This window comes from Mastacembelus armatus, chromosome 16, assembly GCF_900324485.2.
Source record: "Mastacembelus armatus chromosome 16, fMasArm1.2, whole genome shotgun sequence".
NCBI lineage: Eukaryota > Metazoa > Chordata > Actinopteri > Synbranchiformes > Mastacembelidae > Mastacembelus > Mastacembelus armatus.
In genome coordinates this window covers 18863194-18884608 of record NC_046648.1, presented here as the reverse complement: position 1 = coordinate 18884608, position 21415 = coordinate 18863194, and the positions used below count along the sequence as shown (strand labels likewise).

The 21415-nt window shown below is 42.9% G+C and overlaps 1 protein-coding gene across 2 annotated transcripts in view; it reads left to right on the top strand.

Moving 5' to 3' along the window:
- Nucleotides 1-843: 843 nt before the first annotated feature.
- The window catches only part of LOC113136833 (forkhead box protein O1-B-like), a 30360-nt gene continuing 9788 nt past the window's right edge, over nucleotides 844-21415 (top strand). Inside the window, exons 1-2 of one of the 2 annotated variants that reach the window (XM_026317923.1) lie at nucleotides 844-1275; nucleotides 1358-2507. In XM_026317923.1, the coding sequence (XP_026173708.1) occupies nucleotides 2019-2507 (489 nt within the window). In that variant the 5' untranslated portion in view covers nucleotides 844-1275; nucleotides 1358-2018. Of the gene's footprint in view, nucleotides 2508-21415 lie in introns of both variants that reach the window. The other variant, XM_026317922.1, reaches the window with a different exon arrangement.

The following is a 21415-nucleotide window of genomic DNA, read 5'->3' as shown; positions in this document are numbered from 1 at the left end:
GATTAACCATGGGCGGTTAAAATGCTTCCATGGAAGTGAGCCCCACTTTCATATATTATCAGAAATTTAAGATGCATGAGTGTGTAAGAGTAGGGCCGTCTTTATTTCTTCCATGAATAAATAATATTCTCTCCACAGCAACCAGCAACATAACAGGTGAGAATGTGCATTATATGTGAATGTGAAGCAGACTGTTGCTGTAAAATAACCCGTGAGATGCAGGAAATCTTTTCTGGATTGCTAGAGGTGACACGGTGAGGTCCAGATTGAAGTTACCAGCCCAGATTTTTATTTTGACATCCTATTAAGGGAACTATAAAGGAAACAAACAACCAATAGGATTCAAGCACCTGTGACCGTGTAACCGCCCTGCTGACAGATTAAAGGGGGGGGGGGGGGGGGATGGAGGGGCGGAATCCCCATCGGTCAGTGTATCAGCATTACGCACACGGGTCTGACCAGGGCTGTGCCTGCCAGAGCACCGTCTCTTTGGCTTTGTGGCTTGGCAAATACTGTTTGTGATAATATGCGAGAGTTCTGATTTTTCCTCACTTTGACTGCAGCGTGGAGCAGAGGTGATTTTACATTCTGGCCTCTGAAAAGCCCCATTTCACCTCACCCACTCTCGGATTAAAATCTAGGGTTACCTAATCTCTCTTAATCTGTATTAAATCTGCCTAATCGCCATAGAAAATTACACTCACTGAGGTATAGCCCTGCAAATAATCAGCGGAGGTGAAACCTTCTGTGCACCGTTCTCCCTCGAGGGCATTTAGCGCTACGTGCGGTTCACGGGACAATTTGTTACGCACAAAGACAGCTCAGACATTGCAGACTATTATAAGACAAAAATCCCTGTCGAGATTGTGCAGGAATTTTCCCATCTGTAGGTTTCATATCCTCTTGTTTTATCACGGCTGGACGTGGAAACTGGCATACAAAGCGCCGCGTGACGCTCCGCCAGAAAGATCATTAGGTAGAGTTTTGATTAAGAATTTGGGTTTTGGTGCCTCCGTGCGTAACAGAGACGATGGAGAGAGAGAGAGAGAGAGGGAGAGCAAGAGAAAGAGAAAGACCGTTCGGGATTTCGCTGTAATCATGTTCGGAGAGTAGGCTATTGATTTCGTGAGCACACTCCAATTGGCAGCATCTCCACTACAGCGCCGGCGCGTCATCCTCGGTTCACATCGACGGAACGAGTTGTAAGCAAATGAGAACATGTGTGGGATCTGAGAGTGAGAAAAGGCAAGAAAGGATAGGAAAGAGTAAGAAGAGGTATGATGAAAAGCCAGTTTTATCATCCTGATAAGTGGACACGAGATTTGACTGCTGGACTATTTTTTCTTATGTTTTTCAGACTGGGAATTTATCGATTCGTCACATGCGCACGCCTCTTCATTATAATTGCAGACAGTTGGGTGCTGTTCAGGCTGAATGGACTTGAATGTGCCGCTGCCAGCTTAATCCGTGCAGACTGGAAGATTTAATAATTCACGGTAATCACGCATTATCGCCTCAGTGGATACTCTCTACACACCCCTGGTGATTTTCCTCTCTCTTTTCCCCATTCTTCCTGTTGTATTCCGGAGGATTTACCGACGACTGCTTTGCAATATGCTCCTTATCTGAAATATCATCTGTTGCTGCAACTGGATTGAAAAGCCCCCATGACTGGCTATGACACGCGTTTGTGACTGACTGTCTTGAGGTGATGTGGACTGTTAAGTAGGAAGCGTCTTAATCATCATTTGATATTTTACTCCTGGTAAAATGGACGACAAATTATTATTACTTTTATTACTTCTCTTATCTCTACACGCGAGGTTGTGATTTTGCGTCTATTCATCATGATCCTTCTACTCCTTTGAATTGCCTCTTTTTGATTCAGACTCTAAGCTTAATAGCCATATTAGAAGACGATTTTCAAGTGATATTGAGGACAGTGGGATACGTGAATCGTGGAGGTATCCTCCTCCTTTGCTCTTCGTTTGAGTTATTCCATTTTCAGCTGAAGGGTAATGTTGATGATGGAGGACGACGAGTTAGACGCTCATCAGGTTGATTCGGATTTTGAGCCGCAAAGCCGGCCTCGTTCGTGCACCTGGCCACTACCTTGCCCGGAGGATTTCCCCGGTGGACACGAGGTCAGCAAGGGTCTTCCACTGGCCAACATCAAGGTGGAACCTGAGGATGTCCCGGCTTGCAGAGCGGGGCTCGTAAGCGGAACGCCGGGAGAGCTGAAGCATCCAGCCGGCGCCCCGGCACCCACAGGCGCGACGCACCCATGCCTGACTGGCGCGGCTCTTGATGTGACCGGACCGCTGCGCAAAGCCAAATCCTCGCGGCGGAATGCGTGGGGGAACCAGTCCTACGCGGATCTCATTACCCGCGCCATTGAAAGCACCCCAGAAAAGAGACTTACGCTGTCACAGATATACGACTGGATGGTTCGCTATGTGCCCTATTTCAAGGATAAGGGCGACAGTAATAGCTCAGCTGGCTGGAAGGTAAGGAATAAAACACGCGCACCAGAATGATGGGACTTTGAGGTGTTAATCACAGAGTGTCTGGTGTTAATATTGAGTATTATTCCTATTGAGTAAGCCATTATAATTCCTTAACCCCAGAGTCAAACACATGTTACCGTGGGATTCCGTGTTGGTTACGCATGAATGGGGCCATGCGTTATCTTGTCTTAGTTCATTAATGCCGTGAGTCATTTTAATAGATCATCGATGGCAACATGTGATAGACTGGAGTGGAGTCATTTGCTGTGTGTATAATAAGGCTGTGCTCATTCCAGCTGCAGAGAGCAGCTCATGATGGGCAACAGCGTCCTTAGTTGTGCATAAAAATCCAAGAACAGGACCCAGTGATTCATTATTTATCCCCATATCTGCTGCGAGTAGATAAATCACATACTATTCAGTGTATATTTGAGCAATTAGCTGATACACATTTTTCTACTTTCTACATGTTTAAAAGACACCTAGAAATTAACTGAATGACATTGGTAAGAGATCACGTGTAAGGTGTCCACAATGTAAATATTCAGAGGGCTGTTCACAACTGACCACAGTCCACCACCACTGCCTGGCTGGCAGAAAGCCTGGAATAACCTGGACATCTGCCCATGTTATCAGCCTTTGCTTCCAACCTCATCTGGTTTCTATTTATTACAACCATTTGAGGACAGGCAGAAGGTGCAGGGTGATCAGCAGGGCAGCACTGCTTGTCCTAATGTTGCACCTTTGCTCAAGTGACACCTTGAGACTAGACATTAAGTTTGCATCCATGGCGATGTGCAAAAAGGTAAAGAAGGCAGAGGCTGTAGATATGGTATCGTAGGTCTTTGTTCATGCTTTGTCATCAGACTTTTTCTGTAGACTGTTCATGTCTGGGGCTGTAGGTCATCTGTTTTTCTTTCTAAAGCAACAGCACTAAGCAGGATTTAGAGTTGTCATACCTCTTTAACACAACACACCCACTAATAAATAAGGTGTTAATACTTTCTGCTAAATGTATCTCATCAAATACCTATAGGAAGAATTTTTGAGTTTGTAGCATTGTATGATTTCTACTCATCCAGAAACAGCCCAGGTGTGTAATTCATGTAATTAAATACAGCCAAAGAACATGCATTCCTACTTTTTGTCTTCCACAGGAAAAAGTCTTCTGTCAAAACTTGTTGTTTTGCAGTTGCATAACATGAACTCTGCCACCATGTTCAGAGTCTCCTCTGTTGGCCTCAGAATGAATCAGAAGCACCTCATTCACACCTTAAGCCTGTCCCACCAAACTGAACTCAGCAAGGGTGTGTCTCCAGGTAGACCTCATTTCATTACCCTTGTGCTTGCACCAAGGGTCTTTAACTACAGGGTACTCTTTATCTATAGCACCAAAGTCTGCTATTTATGAAACTATAAATTAGGGTGTTTGACAGTGGCAGTCTGAGGTCCTTGGGTATTTCAGGCCACAGGCGAGACATGGGGCCCATTCCAGGTAATGACGGGGGATTAGGTAAGTCGTTTAAAGCAGGCAGCCATAATGTTAGCAACATAGCTGACCTGGTTTTGGTCAGACACAGAGCTGTAATGCATGCAAGTATGCACATAGAGGTCACACGTGCAGTTTACTTATAGGAACCAAACAAACATAGATGGAAATATGGTCACGCAGCAGTATTTGTATATGCTAAAACCTTAATTTCTGATGCAACTGCCTTGCTTGGCTCTTGCAGTAAAGGCTTTCAACTTTTAAGTGAACATGGCTCATCAAATAGGACTATGTTTTGAATTAGCAGGATTTTCAATCCATAATGAAGCTCTGTAAAATATTTTAGTTGTTAGCAGTATGACCAAAGGTCCATAAATCTTCATTTTTGCATACTGTGGCAAGTCAATTTTTGCACTACATGGTAAGAAATTTATATGCAAATTATTTCATTAACATAGTCATGGTATTTAAAAGGTATAGACACATAAAAAAAATCATTTTCATGAAAGATTAATAGTAGGGTTGTACGTAAAGTCAGTCTACGATGCCGCGTTTGACAAGGTTAATATGAAGTCATATTTTCATTTTAGTCCATGAACCTGAGACCCCAAATCCTGCTCCCTCCCCCCACAGTTGCACACAGGTGCCCTCACATACATGTAATTTTACGATAATAACAGGCAATTATATTTGACAGCAGCATTTGTGAGTTAGAAAACACTTTTTGTACCATCCACTAAATTTTCATCTCAATCAACAATATCATGCGTGAGCAGAACATTTGATGCCAAACACTCTGCTTTTTTTTCGGTCGTGGTAGGGAAAGGAAAAAAAAAAAAGATAAAAGAATTGTTGGTAAGCTGCTGATGAAATAAAATGAAATTAAGTGGTATAGCTTGGCAGTTTGTGTGGGAGGCTGGCAGGCTGGGTATTGGTGGGAAGGGGATAACCAACTAAAAGCAAAAGAACCTCTGGAGACTGTTTATTGAACCAGGACCATACGTAGCAGTTCTAGGAAGATAATCTTGAAATGCAGATTGTGTTGTAAACTATGCTGTCATGAATCCCATTGGAAAGGATATGATGCTGGCTGAATGATGGGTACTAGACAGCCAGTACACATAGGCGGTACCATTAAGCCCCTATAAATACCTAATGGCTTCTGACTTCTAGGAAAGCTGCAGTGTTCTGAGGTCATGTCTTCCTAATCAGCTACTTACTAGAACAAAGTTACGTAGTTCTGTGTGTTTCTGAACCCTGTTACACTTTCCACTGGGGTTCTAGTCACAACTGCAGTGTAGATTAGTGGCAACTTTATTTATTTATTCTCCAGTGTTCTGTAACAAAGCGGATCCAACCCGGAAATTGACAGATTCAGTTAGCAATACTGAATCAGTGGATGTGTGGTTGTATTTTATGTTGTTATGGCTTCTTATATCAGAGTGAAAGCAGCCATGGGTGCATTAGCAGCCTTCTGCATTTGTGCGTGGGAGAAGCACATGTCATTTGAAACAAAGCATCAGGGTTTTTTAGTGTTGTGTGTGTCTTTGTGGGGTCTAGTGCAAGGGGGAGGGGCTGTCTACATGTATAGGCGTGTGTGTTTAGGCACAGTGATTGGTCTGACAGCGTGTCACTGCAGAGAATGGTGCGTAGTCTCACTCTGGACTTCATAAAGCTTCTAATGGTGGGGTTTAAAAGAAATTTGTGGGGATTGCCCTGTAGGCAACCAGAAGTTCCTTAACTTCAAGGGCGTTAGATAATACCATTATTATGCTCGGGGGAAGGGGTTGCTGTCTTGTACATGTCATTATGAAATCCAAAAAGCCACATTACACCAAGGCTTTTGATGTATTAAGTATATGTAAATAAAATTGTGTGGTGCATACCTTTAAGATATTGTCATATTCATATTTTAGGTGTTTGCAAATACAGTGTGTTTGTGTGAATTTTTTTTCTGTTAACCATAATGGTCAAGACCTACTTTCCCCTTCATGCGTTAACAGCACAGGGCTTTTTCTGTTGCTTGGGGCAGCCAGGTGCCAGGGCATTGCACAACAGGTCAGCCAGGGTGCCAGGCAGTCACTCAGACACTTTAATCTCGAGGTGACTAGACAGTTATTTATAATGTAGCGATCTTTGCAGGGTCAGCAGGGCAAAGGGTCATGCATGTTTTGTAACTGATAGAAATCAGACAAACCTGAATGATGGAGCTTAAACTCAGATAGAAACATGAAAGCAATTGCAGCACAGTGAAAAGGAAAAGATGAGTTGCATATGAGGAAATGATGACAGGAGAAAGAAAAATGTCTCTCTAGGTATATGTATAGTCTTATCTTCTGTAAAGGCACATAACCCCTGTCTCCACAGGCAGTAGTATTTATAACAGGGCTGGATCATATCACTTTATCTAATTGATTTATAGGTAAAAAGATAGACTCTCGTAATCCTGTCACGATGCACGGACTCTGGCAGCTGCAGTAGAAAGACACTTGGCAAATATGAGTGTAATGAATGTCAAATGTGCAGCAGAGACTGTGTTTGACAGAAGCTTAGCATGAAGTGGAGAGACTTGAAATTTTTAGTGTGTAGAGTTTTGTGTGTGTGTGTGTGTAAGTGAGAGAGAGAGAGAGAGCGTATGTGTGTATATGAATGCATGCTTGTGTCGCTTGATGATGGCTGGGGAGTCTGGAGAGACTGGAAACTATCCTAGACTTCAGCTGATTCATATTTTATCCTCCGTCTTGGCTCAGGGGAGCAGAGTAATTTGAGAGTGCGACAGACACACACACACACGCGCTTACACACTCGCAAAATGAGAGCATATGATGCATGCTGGACAGATTTATGGTGTGGGATTATGAGCACCTTACATCTCCCCTTGGCTCCTGCAGCCAGAACCAGGTTGGGTTCAGGCAGTATATTCAGGTTGAGCTGGATATCTGATGCCAAAAAACCTGTTCTCACCGTCTTTCCCCCTGCAGCCTCCAGGCATCCATGGCAGTTCATTTCTCACTGAAAATGATTAATGTACATGCAAATTACCAAAGCATGGGCTTGCATTCAAATATGGAAGACAGCAATCAGCAGACAGTAATATGAAAAACAATATAATTTTGCCTTTGATATTACTTCGCTCTCTTATCACTCCATCTAGCAGACACCCATGTTATCTCCTCTTTTATCTCTCTGCCTGTCTCTCTTGCTCCATCCATCTATTCACCCATTAGACATTCTATACATTTTTTCTGTCTTAGTGGTTTTTGGCACAAGGGCCAATTGAGGTGAGGAGTCTTTCTCAAGGGAGCTATGGCGTCAGGATTTTGGGCTTTAGCAGTCTCCTGCCAGTGATCTAAACTGCCTTAAGTAGCGTGCCTTCTCTTATCTAAGAGAAATCTCATATCTCACATTATCTCAGCGATAATAGGATAACAATGCTGGATTTTCCCCAGCTAGACTCCTCTTAGCTCCTGGGTCTTTTGGAGCAGAATACAAGGGGATGAGACTGTCAAGTTCCTAATTCGACAGGGTTGAACTAATTTGGATGTTCTTCTCAGCTGAACTGAACTTCAGCTGTTGAAACATTTCTTACCAAGCCCATTACCCATGGCTTTGCGTTTTTGTTTTATTTTTTACAGAAGCTCTTTGGTGACATTTCTCATAATATTAAATACTCCTTTCAGTTCATTTTTTCCCTAAACTGAAGAAGTAAAGAGAAATTGTCATTCCTTTCCCATTGCACTATTTAGTTAGTTTAGTGATGGTTTCCACTATTCCCTCTGGCTTAGGCACATACATTTGCACGACACACACAACACACTCGTGCATTCTCAAACCACCCATGGAGGAACACTCTGTTCTTGGGTGGGGTGAACAATTTTTGGGAGAGGAGGGGGCTGGTTTAGAGAGGAAGCTACTTTCTATGGTGCTGTTTTGCTGTCTGATTTGTTTTAAAATGTGTCTGACCCGCAGCGATTGGCTCACTTGGAAGGCGTGGCTCTATTTGGTAAGTGCCTGTAGATTTTTTGGCAAAACCATTCACAGCTGCAGCAACCTTCCTGTGTGTTTTTTTTTTTTTTTTTTTTTTCTGAGGCTGTTTAAGTTTGATGTCATGGAGATTTGATGGGAACCAGGGCAGTCTTAAGTGTTAAATGAGGGCGGGGTGATCATAACACATATCTCTTCATTTCCAGGGAATGGGTTATAAAACTGGGGTGGAGGAAGACAGAGGTCTTCTTCTGTATATGTCAGGTTGTGCTGCCGGACACACGGTGATTGTTAGGTTTTCACCCTCAGTACCCACATTTCAATAAAATGGGAGTAAAAGTCAGTGTTCCTGCTCGGTGTACCCTGCAGCCACATTCTAGTGACACCAGCATTACTGTGACTTGGGTCCTGCTTATGTTCTGCTAGTATAGAGGGTTTGCTGAAATACAGTGAGGGCTCACAGATCTCTGTCAGCTAAATGGTGAGATTACTCTGACAGAAAAGCACTTTTCATTCATGACCATAAATACTTTCTAAAATGACCAATACCCAATAAATGACTCATTATCTAATAACTGGCTTACATCTCAGAAATGAAATACCTCAGGATGCTGTTTACCAGCGTGATGCGGTTAAGAAAATGTCCATTGTTAGTGCTCATGCTTGATCCAGTAGACAAGGCTGAATGGACAGGATTCAAACATGAAAGGCTCTTTCTAATAGCTGAGATATTTGGGATTTTTCAAATTCTGTCAAACGCTGTATTGAAGTAGCTATTAAAGAGAAAAGCATGTCGGTTTCGATCTGATGGCAGCGGTTGAAGATATTTTGATCCAAAGAAATGTTTGTGTTTCAAATGTTCTTAATGACTTTGGATATTCACTTCAGCATGTAAAATGTGTTAGCCCTCGTGGTGCTAGAAATTTCCAAGCTCTGTTTGTAGCAGCGTGCTTGTTGCTCATCTGTGTGATTGTGCGTGATGTGTGATTGTCGTGTGTGTGTCTGTGGATGTTTCTGAGCATATTTCTCTCCCTGTTCCCTGTATGAATGTAAGTTTGTGTGTGTGGATGTGGGTGTGTTGGGGGGGGTTGATGGGCTCAGTGGGAGCCTGGGTCCTGGGGGAACAGCTCTCGTTAATAATTCAGACGAGGCTCATTATCAAGGCAGCACAGATTTCTCCCTGATTCCACCTTAATTGCAGGCAGGCTGCTCCACTCAGGCAGGCGGTAGTCACGCTGGGTCGACTCTTTCTGTCTTTTTCTCTACCACTACAGGGCCTGCTCTGCTTCACTCTGTTCTACTTCGTATCCAGTACTCACCCCAATCACAGCAATATGGCCTCAGGCTAGTTGATTCCATATTAGCTTACACCTTAATAACCGTTATGTATTATGAACATACAATTTTTGTATATACTTTCTGGGCATTGCTGTGAAATGTTGGCCAACAAAGACACAATCCACGCAATGATGTGATATCTTATGGGGTCAATCATATTAGTCGATCAGTAGAAAATTAATCTTCAGCAAGTTTCATAGAATAAATGACCAAACATTGGCTATTTCCAGCTTCTTAAATGAAAACATTTATTGATTTCCTGGGTTTTATATAATTCTAAATGTAGATAAAAATGCTGGTCAAATAAAACATTCTATGTCAGACATTTTGTAGTAAAGTGAGTAAATGATTAATTCATTTATCGTAAAAATAAATTGATAAGGAAAATAATCTTTAGCTCTAGCCCCTGTAGGCTGTATGATTCATGGTTCATTATGATTGTAGTACCATTTGTATATTCACAGATCCATCTAAAACATAACCCATATTATGACACTACACACACACTACACAAGGCCTAATGTGTTTTCCTTTGCTTATATGCTTTGTGAAATATTATAATGGTGGGTTTATCCTTGAAATAGCCTGTAGCATATTATCATACCAATGACACTATAGAACGTGTGTTGCCAAGATTGATTTTGGGCTACAATAATAGTCCTCTTCGTGCCCATCTATAGGCTTATGCAATGTATCTTGTCTTCATAATTTACACTGACTGATGGGTTTCCATTCAGTCCATTCAGTGAAACCCCACTGAGAGAGCAACATAATGGGCCTAATCTTGTCATACATGTGTATGAATATTTCAAATCAAGCCATTGTAACTTGATGGGGCTTTAGATAAACAACACAGATGCTTCTTCCTCTCTGCTCTCACACTAAGATGAAGTGGGCTCCAAGCTGTATTTCTCTCGCAGCCACAAAACTGGCTTCCCACAAATCATGATGTCCATATTTCCTAATTCAATTTTTCTCGTCGTTGAATATCTCTTCGTGTATGTAAGGAATTGATGGCCATGTGCATGTGTGTAAATGTGTGTGTTTAGGTGCACACATATTGCCATGTCTGTCCCTGAGAAAGAGATGATGTATGCTGAGCTAAACGGTGTATTTTACAATGCTCCATCTCCAGACCGTTCCTGGCAGCCACGTGTCAGGTCTCTCAGTGCTCTCTGCTTGTCCATCAAGACCCTGTCATGAGCCAAAGGATTGTGGGAGGGAAAAAGCAGAGTATAAGGACCGTCGATCAGTTTACCCGAGCTTGGCGGTCCCAGCGAGTGATGGAGGGAGCTGTTGCACAAAGGGAAATGCAGTTAACGGTGACTGATTGGAGCAGGTGAATGGAAAAAGGAGGGCAGTGGAGAGGAGGTGTAGCAAGAGTTATGGTCATGAAAAATGCTTATGTTAATGGATGAGGGATATGCTGTGTTTGAACTTTGTGTGTGTGAGTGATGGTTGAAGCTGTGGAGGTCACCTGGGGTTGTGGGCTGGTCAGGCACTGGCATAGCACCCTGCTGAGCTGTAACTCTGGCTCACCTGAACTGAAAAGAGTAAACCGACCTTGGAAAGAAATCACTTCCCATATGTGGTTCTGCCATGGTTTATACAGTTGTACGTGTAAAACAAACCATGTGTAAGCAAATCTGTGTGGGAACCAGCATATGTGTGGGGAGGTTACAGGACTGGGGCGAGGTTGTTGGGTTATGAGGTGACTGTGAGACCAGCTGGTGATGAGGGGGAAGGGGCGTTTGTGTTTTTGAGGGGAGGTATGTTTAAACCGGGGGGTGGGGTGGGGGGTGAAATTCTTCCCTCCCCAAACTGGATTTGTATGTCAGTAGCATGAATCTGGGTCAGGACACTGGGTCCAGTGTTTAGTATGCTGACCGTGTGAAGTCTGAACTCAGAGTCTGCTCGTAGCCCTGAATGAACCCAGCACGTCTGCCTCGCTCTGTCTCCTCTCGCCCTTTCTCTTTTGGACTCTTTTTCATCTGTCTCTTCCCTCTTTCTCCTTCGTTTTCTCTCTGCGCCGAGAGCCTTTTTCTATCCCCTCTGTCTCTCTGCCTTTTTTCTTTCTGTACCCCAGGCTTTTTTTTCCCCATACCCTTCTTTCTTGTGCTCTCGTTTTCACTGTCAGTCACTCACAGCCTTCTCTTCTCTCCTTACTTGTTCTATTTCACACTCCCAGTCCTCCCCACAAAGTAGCCTTTTTATCACTCATTTCCCTCTTCCCTCGCTCATTTCTCCTGCTCCTTTCATGTGCTTTTGAAATCCCCTTTTCATCTTTAGCTCTCTCTCTTGCCTGCTCTTTCCCTCCGTCTCACACACACACACACACACACACACACACACACACTGGCTCATTCAGTCATTCTTTTATTATCCCAAAACTAAAGTGATAAATGGCTCTCTTTCTTCTCCGTAAATGTCACTCTGGGAATTGTCTCTGCGCATTGATTGACTGGAGTAGAAGGAAGGCCACACATGCACATGCTGCATTCTCCACACACACGGACACACAGGCTAAAAAGAGAAAGGAAAAGAACAGAGTGACAGGGAAATGATCTATCATTAGAAGTACGGCTTGGCTGGGACTCCAGTCGTCAGGGTTAACATCTGGCCCTCACAGGTTCAGCTTTCTCTCCGAGGCTGATGCATCATTTGAAGAACATGTGCGGTTGGTTTATAATGAAGCATCAATTCTAAACAGGACTTGGCATTCGCAGGAGTGCTGGGAAGCTGGAGCTCGACAAGGGATCAATCACAGTTAAACAATCTGAGCTGGCAGGCCGGGCCGGTCTCGTCATTCTTTTCTTTCTGAAGTGGCATAACGCAGAATACATAAGTGTTATTCCCAGTTTGATCATTTGGCTTTAGCCTATCTTTAACTGTCAGGCCAAGGAACAAGGAATCAGAATGTTCAGACCAGACATTGTGTGAATATGTGTCTGTGTAAGTAAGTAGGGGTTAATAATGCTCAGTCATTTTCTTAATGTCTCATTCACCCAGCCTCAGGCACTGGCGCTTGATAAAGGTCAAGACTACTGGTGGTTATATGTCGTCTTTACTTACTTCATTCTCTTCATTGCACAGCAGGGAGGAGGAAAGAAAGACGAAAGTAAAGCCCATGGCCAGTCAGCGACGATGCTGATCAGTGTGTCTTCATTCTCAGAACCAGGATAAAAGATTTAATGGGGAGACAGAAGTGGCTGGCTCAGTGAAGAGAGGATGAAAATATTAAATTGATAGAGAGACAGTGATTGAAAGACAAGGAGATGGAAGTGAGGAAAATGGAGAAGGAGAGAAAGGAGGGCTAGGATAGTAGAGACTAGATTATAGAGCTTCCAAGCAGGACTGGAAACCAGACTTGGCTGCACTTCAGCTACACTCCGCACACTTCAGCTCAAGTGTGCATCCATTAGTGCACTCCCATTGCACTCAGAGAGCCATGCACTCTTAAATGCAATGCACACGCACATACATGCATACATACACACACACACTAGATAAATATCTTACATACAATTCATAAAATCAAAGCCCCACATACATACAGTATATTTATCCTATAGTACCCCTGGACTCTTTACCCCAAAAGCTGCACTTACCTTGTCTTGCTCCATTTCCTTTCCTCTGACTTTTTCATTCACTCTCACTCTCACTCACTCACACACACACTCACAATCTCTTCACTAGTAGCCACCAGATTGCTTCTCGTCAAAATAAATAATTAAATGCATGCAATAACGGCTTCTGAAAAAAGATCCCTCAATTAGTGCAAAATGGGTAAATGGCGTGGGGTAGGGGCTGCAGGGGAGTGGTATTTCGGGAACACATTCACACACACATACACACAAGCTATTACATAAGGCAACTCATGACCCAAGAAGGTTTTTATGCAGTTGTGCAACGGTAATTTGCCCCCTTCCCTTTAGCAATCAGCTTAGCAAAGTCCAATCCTTATGAGTGATCCATGCCCAAAGACTAACCAGCGAGAGATCTCGATAAGTGCCAAGGAGGTGCAGCTGAGGGATGCTGTCTAAACTATTTAGCTGTTTGTATGTAGAGCTATATATTTCCAGGGCTCTATGTCTGGAATACTAACTAGAAAAAGGTACAAAGTTTTTATTCAGGGCATTTGTGTGTGTGAAAGAGAAAGTGATGCAGAGGTAAATGTTGATGTTCTCTTGATAAAGGTGTGTGATCAGAGGTTATGTGGTAAAAGTGCATAAGAGGCAATACATAAGGGATAGGGAATCGGACTTGTATCCCAAAAGTTGCGGGTTCGAGTCTCAGGACCGGCAGGAATTGTCGGTGGGGCGAAGTGAACAGCCAGCGCTCTCTCCACCTTAAATACCACGACTGAGGTGAGACCCTTGAGCAAGACACTGAACCCCCAACTGCTCCACAGGCACCGCAGCAGTGGCTGCCCACTGCTCTGGGTGTGTGTTCACGGTGTGTGTGTGCTCTTCGTGTGGGTTAAATGCAGAGCACAATTTTGAATATGAGTTACCATACTTGACAAAAATAATCACTTTCACTTTCACTTTGATACCTGGCTATGATGGTGTTTAATGACAGAAATCAATATGGTTGGCATTGCACTGGAATTGAAGGCATGATTCTAAGTTTTATGAGGCTGCAAATAATGTTAATTTTTTTGGGGTTGTTGGTAATATGTAATTTTTTATAATCAATAGAATCGTAAATTAAAAAGATCCTAAGGGCAAATGCCCAGTGTCAGCATCCCCAGATTAGAGGATCATGGGACCATTCTATGTATTTTTTAAAATTTTGTCTGGTTTTAGATAAACAAAACGAAGGGATACAGGTTTTAGCTCATCTGTAAATCCTCACATTGAAGAATCTGGAATATATCAATAACGGGCATTTTTATTGAAAAGCAGTGGTCTGAGATTTGTAACCTTATGTGGGGTTGCATCTGTCTGAATCTTCACTCAACCTTTTCAAACCACACAACCCAACATCAATACCACAGGTCTTTATTTTGTAACATCAGTGTAGCCAAACTCTTCATAGATTAGTTTTGAGACTTTGATACTAAACTCCTATGAACTGAGAATCATGGCTGATAAAGGGACCTTTTTATTTTGCCTTTTTATTTGTCTATTTTAGACTTGTGCCCAACTGGATATGCATTTAGTGGGTGTTACCTGATGAAAGAAATAATGAAATTATTTGACCAGTATTTTAGTGTCCAATTTAAAGTCCAGTTGGACACGTGTGCCACTTTTTAATGCATAGCCAAGGACAAAGGCTTCAGTGGACTCTTTTACCTTGTAACTGTCACACAGGCAAATGTTGCACCTGGTCAGTCATGTGAGTCTTGTGCAAATACTCACATGCCAATTTTATTTCTGACTCCATGCCATCCAAAAACCTTCAGTCTTTCATCAGAGCAGGCCTCTGGCCAGATCACATCAATTAACCTCATGATATCAATGCACTGCTATCATCAGCAGGGCTATAATGCTAAACTACACTCACAGCAGGTGCCAACAACAAGCTAACAAATGTTTCACTGGGACAAATGTATTACAGAATAGGCCTAATCTTTGTGTGATAAATGCTGTGACACTAAAGCAAATAACCTGAAAACCTACCCAGTATGGTAGTAAGGCAGAATTAGCACTTAAGAGAGCTAACGCAGCTAGCTTTGTAGAAGATGTTCTGTTTGCTTAAATGTCAGGCATGTTGATTCTGGTATTCAGCATAGGGCATCGCAGCACAGGTCACAGAACTGGAGGGATACAAGGAGATCAGAGGGATCACTGACTAAAGAGAGTGAGTGAGCGAAGGGAATGGCAGTGTGAGAGGTGGATGGTGGAGTGGTAAATGAACGACTGTGGGCATGAAGCATACTGAAACAAAGTGTCAGGTGAATCGATGTATTTATGAGTATATGTACAAAGGAATAAGCCTTGCCAGCCTTAGACTTTGTAAAAAAAAAAAAAAAAAAAAAAAGTGAAAGGCTGGCATGGACAACTGCAGGGGCTGAAGTGCTGGGAAGCAGTGGGGATCAGAGGCAAAAGAAGTGCAAAGAGCTTATGTATCACATGTAGAACAGTTGTTTCACCTTACTGCAGTTAAGAATAGGTGGAGTAGCAATGATGCTTATTGCATGGAGATCAACTATGTGTAGAGTGGGTAAAAATGGGAGCAATGGGTTGAAATGGAGATATGTAAAGAAGGGAAGTAGAATGGATAAATATGGAACTAGGGAAATGAAAAGCTGCAACACACCATGCCTAAGTGGAGGCATCACTTGAGAAATAGAGAGGGTCAATCATAAATGTAAGGTGAAGATGGGTGAAAGGAGGGAGAGTGACAGAGAAGAGGAAACGACAGAGGAGGGGCTGGTGCTGGGGTCTTCGCGGTGGGGCGGTTGCGTGACTGAGGAAAGTGCACTGCCGTGTGTGTAATGCTCTCAAGACGGATGTTAAGACGTGCTGCCCAACTCACACAGTCACTGCCCCTTTCCTCTTTTTTCCTTTACTCTCCTCCATTCTGCTCCCCCTCTTGTTCTCTCCATCTCCACTAATGATCCTCACGTCCTGCCACACTGCCGGGCTGAATGATGCCCACTGACAGTCGCACTCAGGCGGAAACACTGCAGCCCCCTTCCAGGAGTGCTGTGACACACACACTCAAACACACATACTGTAACAGAGTGGTGTAGCGCTTTCTCACATGCATGCATCAGCTCATGCAAAGCTACTGACAGACATTTGTGTGTGTGTGAGACCATCATCCTCTCACACACAGAGCCCCTCAGTGGTGTTCACAGTCATACACTTACTGTAAATATGTGTCCATCCAGCTGCATGTGCCTTTGGGAATTTTTATGTGATGGATAGTGGGCAATTGAGGTAATCAGCTCATTAATACTGCTACCAGTGTCTCTTATGGTTTTCTGAGCTTAATGACAACTTTCACCGTAATAGTATCCATAGTGAAAGTAATGAAGACAATATTTAAAGCACAAAATACAGTACAGATAGTACAGATATACAAATAATTCCCCACTTGCCCCTGCAGGTGGTTTTTTTTGTCCTTTAAGCTTGGGTACTCTACCAGAGGTCTGGCAACTTGAGGGTCTTACCTCTTCTATACCATTCTGGATGGAGATTTCAGACTTTGTTCCTGGAATCTGATGGAGCCACTCTCCCAAATTGGGAGTCTCAGCCCCTAGTCTTCCAATTACAAAGGCAGTCACTGTTACCTTCACCTTCCACATCTTTTGTAGCCCTCCTTTCAGCCCTTGGTATGTCTTGAGCTTTTCATGTTCCTTTTTTCTGATGACTTTTCGGAGGACTGCTATATCTATCACTACAGTTGCAGCATTTGTAGGCCTTTGTTAGACATGAAAAAAAGGTTGGCCACCTACAGTCAAGTATTATATCATATGGCTCCTAGTTCAGGTAGGTAGTTATTCATTCTAAATGAGACAGTGCTCATGTGTGCTCCAGATATCATTTTTCATACTTAAAAAACCTACCTGTCACTACTCCCTATCCTTTCCCATTCCCATAATTCTCACTGTGAGGCACCTTCCCATTTTCTCGCCCTAATCCAACTGAGCCAGGCAGACCTGATCTTGACTGCAGAGGAAAGGTTAGTATTTAGGTCACAGCATCTCACTCTAATTAGATGCTGTGAGTGTATGCATCTGTGTGTGAGTGCGTATGTGTGTGTGTGTGTGTGTGTCGTGTGTGCGTGAGAGCTCATGCTTGTGAGCTTGTGCATATGGGTCTGCACAATGAGTGCTCTTAATTTGTAGGTGGCCTCGTAATAGAGAGTTCTGGTAATATGTGCAACTCTACATTTCTGTGACTCTCCACATTATCTAACTGTTTCTGACATTAGAAGCTGAACCTGTGATGAAGAGAATAGTCACTGATGAAGATGGAGGTACACAGGTATTCCAGAGGTAAATGAATAGGTCAGATACAGCCATAAAAGATGTATGTGAAGAATTAACATTCCCAGAGAACAAGCTCCAGTTGAGAGGGCGCTTCGACCTAAACGTCCTGTGTTGCCAGCAGGTTGAGATTTAGTGAGGATTCAACCCATCAGTGAAGTGTAACTTCAGTGCTCTTCCCTTTACTGTCCAGAGCCTTGCACATTTGTTCCAGCCGCTTTCTGAGATGCATCCATGTAGAGGTTGAAGAAAGACATACCCGCTTCTGCAGGTTTAATGTCTATTGTTGTTGCTGTTTTGTTGTTCAGTTCAGGATGTGTGTGTTAGCATGGCCAAGAAATTGATGAGCTCATGAGAAGACAGGAATGAAAAACACCAAGTTGTACATTGTACAACAGGATGTGTGTGCAATCAGGAGGACGAGAATGAGGGATCATAGAGATTTTTTTTTTTTTTTTTTGAGTATGTGTGTGTGTTCAGTGCAGGCGTATGAACATGAGCATGTGTGTGCATTTGTGTGCAGGCATGCGTGCATGTATATAAGTGTGTGTGTATGTGGGAACGAGTAAAGGAAAGAAATAGTAGCATGGGTCTAGTCTTAATTAAGTTTTCAGGAGGCTCTTAAAAGGTCATGGCATGCCTCTGCTCCCCCTCACCGCCACTGCACCCTGCCAAATTTTCACTTTCCCCCTTCCCTCCTCCCCTCCTCTCCCTCTCTCACCTCCCCATTGCGATCTATCCAGTCATCAGCCCCCCATCTGTGCACATTAGCCATTCATGAACACACTCATTAGGGTGGGAGTTTGAAGCGATTGTGTTCACTAGTCTGCGGCTGGAGCGTGGCGATTAATATTTCAGCGTCTCCTGTCGAGGAGCTGAGAGCAAGTTTGGTCCTCTTAGGCTAGAGAGAGAGTGAGCTCCCCCCCCCCCCCAAACCCCCAATCCCAACAAACCGTCCTCCTCCCCCTCTGCCCCTCTCAGACAGCCTCCACAGCTTACAGTACATTGCACCCCTATTTCCCTTTATTGCACACACACTAATGATTTGGATACACATTTTTGCCCACACACAGAGGCACACACATAAGACCCTAACTCAAACTGACTTAATTGGGCTCTTTTTGTTTCAGGAAACGAAAAGGAGGAGGAGGAGAGAGGAGGGGCGAGAGGAGGGGTAAATCCTGTCTTTTCTTGTCCCCCATCTCTCCATTTGTCTCAGTTAGACAGGAGTGTCCTTTTCTCACTATCCTTTATTTTTGTTCCTTATGAGATTTGAATTGGTCAAGATTTGGTTTGGGGGTGGTATTGTTCACTGTATATATACACACACAGAGTTCATTCAGATCAAATCAATACCTTCCCTCATTTATACTGTAGACTGGTACTTAAAATACGAGAATCTGAGGCAGCTATGAGTACCATGGGTTATCAGATTGTCAATATTTGAAACACTGCTCCTGAATACAGAAATCACTCTGGCCCCATAGGAGATGAGTTATCTTCACCTTGATTTCACAAGAATCCTAGTTCTGAGGCCATGCTGGGCCATGCACACTAAAATGGGTTTAATCTGAAATAAATCTATTTCCCTCCTTTTGGTATTCCATCTACATTAACACAATGTTTTTGAGAAACACCACCAAAAATGAATAGATTTCAAAAGGCTAACCCTCTTCTGCAGTGTGGACACATACAAAGCTGTCATTTATTTACATGCATGCTGATGTCATGCCATCCATTTCTGTGAATCCCACTGGCAGACTATTCTTTCCACTGGCTCTGTAAACAACATTTTAAAAATGTTTGAACATCAAATCACAGACATGTACACGTTTCAATTAACAGTTCAGATAGCACAGCAGACTTACACCTTGTCAGATATTACAAAGTCATCAAAGTATGTAAGGATACAATTTAAAGCCCACTTTCTAAAAAGCTACTTGTTAACCAAGGCCAGAGATTCTTCCTGGGCTGCTGCATCAAGATGACAAAGTTACAATAAACTTAATTTTCACTGATATGAATTGAATTAAGGAAACTGAGAATCGCGGAGACATTTGCTAGGTAAGGAAGAGTTGCAAAAGCTTGAAAAGAAATACATTAGTGTTTTGACAGTGTTGTTAATAAGATTTATGGCTGTTATTCACAATCAAATTCTCCTCTCCATAGATCGTTGCAAATCCACATTTGCTTCACCAATGACTGACATTGCCGTGACACTGATTTCTGTGTCCACATTTATTTGAGGTTGTTAGAAAACTGTGGTTTTACGTCCAGTATCTTCTATCCCTAATTTGTATAATTATAAAACCAACACATATGCAAACATCTCCGAACATACACACGAGTTTATTTTACGTGCAACACCATGAAGCAAAATTACATCAGTACATTCAGCTTTAGTAACATCAATAATCATGTTGCTGCTAGGTAACTCCTAATATAAATTTGTCTTTTGTTATTTATTCTTTTTTTTTTTGTATCGACATTTCTTCACCATAAACTATTGGCATAAGAGAAAAATACAAACACAAATAGTAAAAGCTTGTAGTATAAGTTTGCAGAATAACTTCATTGGTTGTACATTGGAATGGTTGTAGTTATACTATTTGTTGTACAATTGCATTGTGTGCAGAAAAAGAATATACACAATGTACTGTATGTGTGTTTGGCAGTACAGTGCTATTCTGTGGTTTGAAGGATACGCACTAAAGCTGAAGGTCAAGGTTGGTTTGGGGAGAATTGCCTCCCTTTAACTGCCTAAGCTTCTGTGATCCAGCTGCCTAACACTCTTTCAAGTAGGTGCCCGTGTTTAAGACCGTCTTTGACTCTCCTTTGTTCACACATCCTCTTTTTGTTCTTCATCCACCTATGCCCTCTCCTCCTGCAGATGTACTTGACCTGCCCCCTCCACCGCCACCCCACCGATGTCCCTGCTTTTCGTTCTAAGCATGCCATTCTCTATCTTCTTCTCCATATAGGTGTTTGAATAAGTGGAAGACTATAGGCTGTGCGTGAGTAAGTGGAAATCTGCAGGCTGAAATGTTGCATGTGGATGGGCATTCATGGGGAGCAGTGGCTGGTGTGGCACACACTGATGGCTAATGAAGTTCCTCTGCACCTCATAGCCCTATTAAACTGCTGTCCCCTACCTCTATCCACTTCACCCCCCACCTCTTGCCTTGTTTCTCCCTGAGGGAGAGAGTTGGCAGGGAGTAAGCCGGCTGCTATGGCAACAACAAGGAACCCTCCCTCTCCCACAGGTCTCCTTAGCAACTGGTAGCTTGGCATTGCAGTAATGAGTATGCCCGGTGTGCCAGGCTTTGTGTCATGTTGGCATGTGTGTGCAATGTACGTGTGGGAGACAGTCAGCATGTGCATAGGTGCATGTGTGTTCATGTGCGTCTGGTTATTTGGCACAGTTTGCCAACTTAGGTGAGAGTTAAAATGTGTGATGACAAAGGGATGTGAAGGAACTACTTGGTGTTGGTCCAAACAAATTCTGAAGCTTATTTTGTTAAAATGTAACCAAAACTGTCACCTGACTGACTCCACTTATCTTCTTCTCTGTATGTGTTTTTTCTGCAGATGTGTGTCTATACTTCTGTGTGGTTGCATATTTTTTTTTTCCGTTGTTATGGTCATTCTTCTCTGTACTGTGAAATTGAAGCAATTAAAGGGACGATCCGATGAATTTGCATGCCATGTGCATGGCTGCCTATGAGTTTCCTGCTCTGCTAAAATTAAATTAAACTCTGAGAATGATGTTTATTAAAGTGTGATCAGAGGTGTGCACTGACCTTTAGAATGTGGGAAATGAGATTCTCATTGTTATGAATGAGATTATGTGGAGGGTGATTGTGAAAAATGCCTGCATTGATTCCATTGTTGGCCAACAGTTTCTTTGTGTAAAGCAGAGGGAGGTTTCAATATAATCAAATCCACACCATGCCTGTTGGCTATTAAATGGACTGATATACAAATACAGACACACAGGCACTCACATAAATGCAGATTGACTTGCGCACGCTTGCATACATGCATATCTTGCCTTTCTTGTAAAAAGAGCTGTAAAAGCCTCTCCAGAAAGATGTTGGTCTTTAACAAAAGCATGGCAAGCCCAGTGGAAAATGTTAGTTTGCTCCCTAGACGAGG